The 6613-nt window shown below is 36.9% G+C and overlaps 1 protein-coding gene across 2 annotated transcripts; it reads left to right on the top strand.

The window, feature by feature from the left end:
- On the top strand, window positions 1–6119 carry LOC103501563 (subtilisin-like protease SBT6.1). 2 transcript variants are annotated; one of them, XM_008465173.3, is made up of 10 exons: window positions 1–774; window positions 1147–1275; window positions 1398–1550; window positions 1758–1874; window positions 2696–2880; window positions 3290–3553; window positions 3634–4702; window positions 5143–5637; window positions 5727–5787; window positions 5868–6119. In XM_008465173.3, exons 1-10 carry the CDS (start codon window positions 202–204, stop codon window positions 5957–5959), a joined length of 3138 nt encoding a protein of 1045 aa, XP_008463395.1. In that variant the 5' UTR covers window positions 1–201; the 3' UTR covers window positions 5960–6119. The 2 variants fall into 2 exon arrangements, with proteins under 2 accessions (XP_008463395.1, XP_050937785.1); XM_051081828.1 differs by lacking the exons at window positions 1–774; window positions 1147–1275 and having other exon boundaries at window positions 1748–1874.
- The last annotated feature ends 494 nt before the right edge of the window (window positions 6120–6613 follow it).

Raw genomic sequence — 6613 nt, 5'->3', positions numbered from 1 at the left:
GACGATGAAATATATAAATGCCGGAAACTAAAGAAGAGCACTGAGGAAGAAAGTGCAATCATCGGAAAGAGAGAGATAGAGGGGACGGAAAGTCCTGAGAAAAATTTCACGAACTCCAATTTCCCCGTCTTCATCATACTCAGTTCATCCATCATTTCCCGTCAATCCAATGAATTCTCATCATTTCTTGTTCTTGCAATCATGATCGCTTCTTCCTCTGTCTCCTTCATCGCCATCTTTCTTCCTATCTTCATCTCCATCTCTCTTTTCCAATTCAAACCCAACACCCTATTCCAAACCCTAACTCCAAACTACTCAACCTTCGATCCATCTCCCTTCAATAATCTCACTCACAGAAACTCAGTCCTCCGAAAGCAGAACTACATTGTTCGCTTCCTTCAATACAGGCAGGCGAAGGACCATCGGTTTTATCTGGAATCGCGTGTTAGATCGGGCGGCTGGGAATGGATCCAGAGGCGGAACCCTGCGTCCAAGTATCCAACCGATTTCGGTTTGGTGTCAATTGAGGACTCAGTGAGAGGGGAGCTGATTGAGGAGATTGAGGAATTGGAGCTTGTCAAGGATGTGAATGTAGATGCAAGTCATGTGAGGGGTTTGCTAACGGAGGATGCGGGTAGAGTTGGAGCTTTTGTCGATGGCAAGAAGCGTCCGGGGAAGATTTTCACCTCCATGTCGTTTAAAGAAGGAGGCGGAGAACGTTATACAGCAATTACCAATGCCTCTAATAGATGGGGACGGCATCTGTCGATGGAGGTAATATTCTTTTTATGGCATATTTAATCTTTTCTGTTGTTTTATTTGGCTTTCGGACATCAACTATGAGGAAAAGGACGATGCAGTGAGGGCTTCATGTGTCTCGTAGAATGAATTCTGTATATCAGACTGATTGAATTTATTATAGGAAAAGCTCTAGTTCAGTAATGAGACTTTATTGTAACTCAGAAGGAGAGTTTAAATTTTTATAGGTCAGATTTCAATCATAACTACTGTAATGCATATACTTCATCCATTTACTATAGTTCTATGTGGAAAAACCAAATGAAATACGACTAAATGTCTCCCTTCATTTCCCGTTTTAATTTTGGTTCTAGTTAACTTTCTCTGAGAAGCAGTCCTTGATTTCAGAGATCTCAAGTTACCTCACTATTTGGAGCAGACTCTCTTTGGGCAAAAGGGTATACTGGTTCCAAAGTTAAGATGGCTATATTCGATACTGGTATTCGTGCTAATCACCCTCACTTTAGGAATATCAAGGTAATAAAATCCTGGAATCTGTTTCCATTCAACATGCGTTTTGTTTAATTATTAGATCCAAGGAAAATTTCCACCTATCAAGATTCATGACATGATTGATTTTGGGTTTTGAGTATTTTCAGGAGCGAACCAATTGGACCAATGAAGATACTTTAAATGATAATCTTGGACATGGGACATTTGTCGCTGGTGTCATTGCGGGTGGAGATGAAGAATGTCTAGGATTTGCTCCAGATACAGAGATATATGCTTTTCGTGTGTTTACAGATGCACAGGTAATGCACATTGAGGATTCCTCTACATTAACATGTGTTTATGACAGCTTTTAACTGCAAATATGTGTTCAATATCAATTTTCCCTGGTTTTTCTTCAAACACAGTGGAAGGTTTAAATTTTTTTTTTTTTTTTTTTTTTTTTTTTTTTTTTGTTTCTTTTCATCTAAAAGAAGGATTATGAAAAGTATGTATTCAGCCTATTGCAGGTGTCCTACACTTCTTGGTTCCTTGATGCATTCAACTATGCAATTGCTACAAATATGGATGTATTAAATTTAAGCATTGGTGGACCAGATTACTTGGATCTTCCATTTGTAGAGAAGGTAAGTTTTCTTTGATTGGATGATTGCGATTTGGTGATCTGGAAAAATAAGTTATCATCTGAATATGACTTCTTTTTTGGTTTGAGGTTAAGTTAATTGTTGAATATGTCTGTTCAAATAAATATCTCCTACATGTGAGTTGCCTATTAAATGAAATTATTTACCTTCTTTTCAGATTAGAGTTTAGCATTGCTATTACAAAGAGCTTTTCGTTAATGAAATCATTGAAATGTGTCATTGTTGGGATACTGCTATTTCTTTCTTCATGATATATGTTAGGTTAAAATACAAAATTTATTCTGCGAACTTTTAAATCTTTTAAAGTTCACAGATCTATTAGACTCAAAATTAATTGTTGAAAACCTATTGGACATAAATTTGAAAGTTAGAGACTTATTAGACACTTTTAAAGTTCAAAGTTTAAAGATTAAACCTGTAATTTAACCTATATGTTTACAATTATTGGACGACCAATACAGTCTTGCAGTTTTATTAATATTAACTTATAACATGATCATTGATGAACATGCGGTTGAAGACTTTCTCATTTCAAGAATCTCTTGATGAAGTTTCTTCAGAAGATTTCTTAGCTTATTGAGTATTTGGTTTCTTATATTGTTGCATCTGTAGTTTAAACTATTGGCTTTCTGGTTGTAACATATTAATAATGTGAGAGGCCTTTGATCCAGGCATCAAAAAATTATTTCCAATTAATTGAGTTTCTATGCATTAGACTTATTGTAATCATGTGTGTCACCGGAAGCTAATGAGTGCAATTATGGCATCATCATTGTATGTTAAACTTTTTATTTGTCTGCCAGATTTGGGAAATAACAGCAAATAATATCATCATGGTTTCTGCAATTGGAAATGATGGACCACTTTATGGGACTTTAAACAATCCTGCAGATCAGAGTGACGTCATTGGTGTTGGGGGTATTGACTATAATGATCATATTGCTTCATTTTCCTCACGTGGCATGACTACTTGGGAGATGCCTCATGGGTAGATTACACTTTGCTTAGACTCTTAAAGTTCCTTCAGTATTTTACTCCTATCTCCTTCAGATATTTTGAGCAGTTTCAAAATGTTATAGCTATTGCTTGCTTGGTAATATTGGGCAATTATTTATTACCTTCCTTTGATTGGAATTTGGCCTTCAATGAAGCAGATGTGTTGGATGCATCGAAATTCAAACTTAAGCCCATAAGGTTTTGACTACTTGTCCAATATATATAATGAGTTTATATCAATTAATGCTCAAATTACCGTCACAAAGGTCATGATTTGATTCTCCACCCCCACAATTATTAAACTAAATTTATTTTACCTTATACAGTTATACTACTGTACTTTCTTTTTTCTTTCCCTCCTTTGGTCCATATTGACACTCTCAAACTTGTCATTTGTTCAGTTATGGTCGTGTGAAGCCCGATGTTGTTGCATATGGTCGGGAAATTATGGGATCCAAAATTAGTACTGGGTGCAAAAGTTTATCAGGCACTAGTGTCGCTAGTCCTGTAGTTGCTGGTGTGGTATGTCTACTTGTTAGTGTCATCCCTGAAAGCCAGCGGAAGGTTATTTTAAATCCAGCTAGCATGAAACAAGCACTTGTTGAGGGGGCTGCAAAGCTCGCTGGTCCTAATATGTACGAGCAAGGAGCTGGCAGAGTTGATTTGTAGGTTTAAACTCTCATTGTTGTTTTTCTTTATATGTTTTGCTTCTAGAGTATATTCTTATTTCTCTGAATATTCTCAGGTTAGAATCATATGAAGTACTTAAGAGCTACCAACCCAGGGCAAGCATCTTCCCTGGTGTTCTTGACTATACAGATTGCCCTTATACATGGCCCTTTTGCCGCCAACCTCTTTATGCAGGTGCAATGCCTATTATTTTCAATGCTACCATTTTAAATGGTATGGGTGTAATTGGCTATGTTGAAGGTCAACCAACTTGGCACCCTTCTGATGAAGAAGCCAATCTCTTAAGTATTCACTTCACTTATTCTAAGGTCATTTGGCCATGGACTGGTTATATTGCACTGCATATGCAGATTAAGGAAGAAGGTGCTCAATTTTCTGGAGAAATTGAGGGCAATGTGACTCTAACAGTATATAGTCCTCCATCAAGAGGCGAGAAGAACCGCCGGATTAGTACTTGTGTGCTACAGCTGAAGCTAAAAGTAGTTCCTACACCTCCAAGATCAAAACGAATTTTATGGGATCAATTTCATAATATCAAATATCCTCCTGGTTATATTCCTAGAGATTCCTTGGATGTACGCAATGACATTCTGGACTGGCATGGAGACCACCTGCACACAAATTTTCATATAATGTTTAACATGTTAAGAGATGCTGGGTACTATGTTGAAACCCTTGGTTCTCCTCTTACATGCTTTGATGCTCGTCAATATGGAACACTTTTACTAGTGGATCTTGAAGACGAATACTTCAAAGAGGAAATTGAGAAGTTGAGAGATGATGTTATGACTACTGGATTGGGATTGGCTGTGTTTTCCGAATGGTATAATGTAGAAACAATGGTAAAGATGAGGTTCTTTGATGATAACACAAGAAGCTGGTGGACACCAGTTACTGGAGGTGCAAATATTCCTGCACTCAATGATCTTTTAGCCCCATTTGGCATTGCTTTCGGGGATAAGATTCTGAATGGTGATTTTTCTATTGACGGTGAACAGAGTAGGTATGCGTCAGGAACAGATATTGTGAGGTTTCCACAAGGTGGTTATGTACATAGTTTCCCTTTCGTTGATAGCTCAGAGAGTGGGGCAGCTCAGAGCATACTAACGTCTAGCATGAGTAAGGTAACTTGTCATAAGTATCTCTATGAAAATCCATCTTAAAATAATTTTTGTGGGACCAAAATTCTTTTAAGATTTGACTAAACAACCAGTTTCCTATTTTGAAAATTAAGCAATTATGAACAACTCTGTATTTTAGTTGAATAGATCCTTAAAACAGTTGATATCTTGCACAAGAGGGAATTAGTAAGTTGAGCAGCAGCATATCTATTTAATGCTTGGTAAGTTAGTTTCTTGGTTCCTGTGAAAGGAGCATGACACCATAGAAGACTTGTAAAGAACGTTTAAATAGTTTACATGCTTACATGCTTACATGCTTGAATTATAGATTCGTTCTGTTTTCTTCTTGACATCAAGATTCTTCATATAAAGGTCTTGCATTCATCCTTTCATATTGTGGTCTTTGTAATACCTATAAACTAACTGTTCGTAAACAAATGCAGGCTGACTTTTCGATTCTTGGCTTATTAGAGGCGGCAGAAGGTCGCATTGCAGTCTATGGAGATTCCAATTGTCTGGATAGCAGCCATATGGTTACAAATTGCTATTGGCTGCTGAGGAAAATATTAGATTTTACGAGTGGAAATATTAGAGATCCGGTACTATTCACCAAGTTTTCCAAACGAAAAACACCTTTGTATCTAGAAGACAGCAAACTACCATCTCGAAGAAGTGACGTAAATTTCTCTTTGTATTCTGCTGTTGCTGGAAAGGAATTGATATGCAGAAGTGATTCTAGGTTTGAAGTATGGGGGACCAAGGGATACAGTACACAAGTCCGGGGAAGAAATCGAAGACTTCCTGGATTTCCTGTAATTGACTTGGGACGAGGCTTGAATTCTACTTCAGAAAGTTCAATGGGACCTCCGAAGTCAACTTCAAAAGACCGAAGTGATACATATGGTAACCGATACTTAAGCTTGTTCTACCGGGATGAGGTGAGGTTAAACTTTCCAGACGATTTGGACATAAATTACCAATTATATATTATTTCATCAATATGATTCTTAATTGTTCTTCCTTGCAGCCTGACATGCCTTTGTCTGTTCCTAATCATTGGCTTGTTCCTGCTGTAGTTGCATTAACAGGTCAGTATATATTCCTCATTGCTCCTGAATTTGGTTTCCTTTTCCTAAATGTATCCCTCACTCGGTTTCTACACTTTTAGGGCTTTTGCTCCTTTTGAGTTTTTGGCGGATTAGACAGAAGCGACGGCGGCGACGAAGAGGATCTGGATCTGCACGTTTTTCCAATATATAGTTAGAGGGAAAATTTTGATGTTGTAGTTTTTGAAGTATAATATACTTCCATGAAAGAATTTTTGGTGTAAAATTAGACGCGTAAATGCTGTGTAATACCCGTAGTTATAGATATGATACAATGGAGAGTAGAAAATTTGAGGGCGATTCCTTTTTTCCTTGCACGGCGCTGACCTATTTGAAGAAGCAATTACTACTTTATCATTGCCCTAATGGAATGTCGGGTTCACAACCAAATTTATAGTCAACAAATACAATAAATTTATTGCGTAGGACCACCAAGAGATGATATTTGTGCAATAGAAAGATTACCAATCTGTTGTAGTTATTGCCTATAACAAGTATACCATTACCAATTGATCCTAATCTATCAAAGTAATAAGTAAATAGCTTCAATCGTAATCAAATAAGGTTTGAAACATGTTTGATCAAATTGATCCTGATTCATTGTGGCTGTGACAACAATTTTTTCATTATGAATTAGTAACCTTAGTGCTCGATTGTTGAATCCCGTTCCAGGAAGGCAAGGTTCTAATTACTAGACAACTTCCAATTTAGATCTAAATGCTTTATTGTTTGTTTAGTGGCACTTCTCCACAAGAATATTTGTAAAATGATTGTTTATATGTAGTTAACATTATAACTTCATAAGTTT

The sequence above is a fragment of the Cucumis melo genome, chromosome 2 (assembly GCF_025177605.1).
Source record: "Cucumis melo cultivar AY chromosome 2, USDA_Cmelo_AY_1.0, whole genome shotgun sequence".
In the NCBI taxonomy this organism is placed as follows: Eukaryota; Viridiplantae; Streptophyta; class Magnoliopsida; order Cucurbitales; family Cucurbitaceae; genus Cucumis; species Cucumis melo.
Note: the sequence above shows the minus strand (reverse complement) of the source record. Positions and strands in the feature narration are given on the sequence as shown.

What these genes read in the sequence shown, in the direction of transcription:
- LOC103501563 (XM_008465173.3), top strand. Translation starts at nt 202, where the DNA reads ATGATCGCTTCTTCCTCTGTCTCCTTCATCGCCATCTTTCTTCCTATC. An exon ending in GTGTGTTTACAGATGCACAG is followed by an intron (nt 1,551 to 1,757) that starts GTAATGCACATT and finishes AGCCTATTGCAG; the next exon opens with GTGTCCTACACTTCTTGGTT. An exon ending in GCTTGTTCTACCGGGATGAG is followed by an intron (nt 5,638 to 5,726) that starts GTGAGGTTAAAC and finishes TCTTCCTTGCAG; the next exon opens with CCTGACATGCCTTTGTCTGT.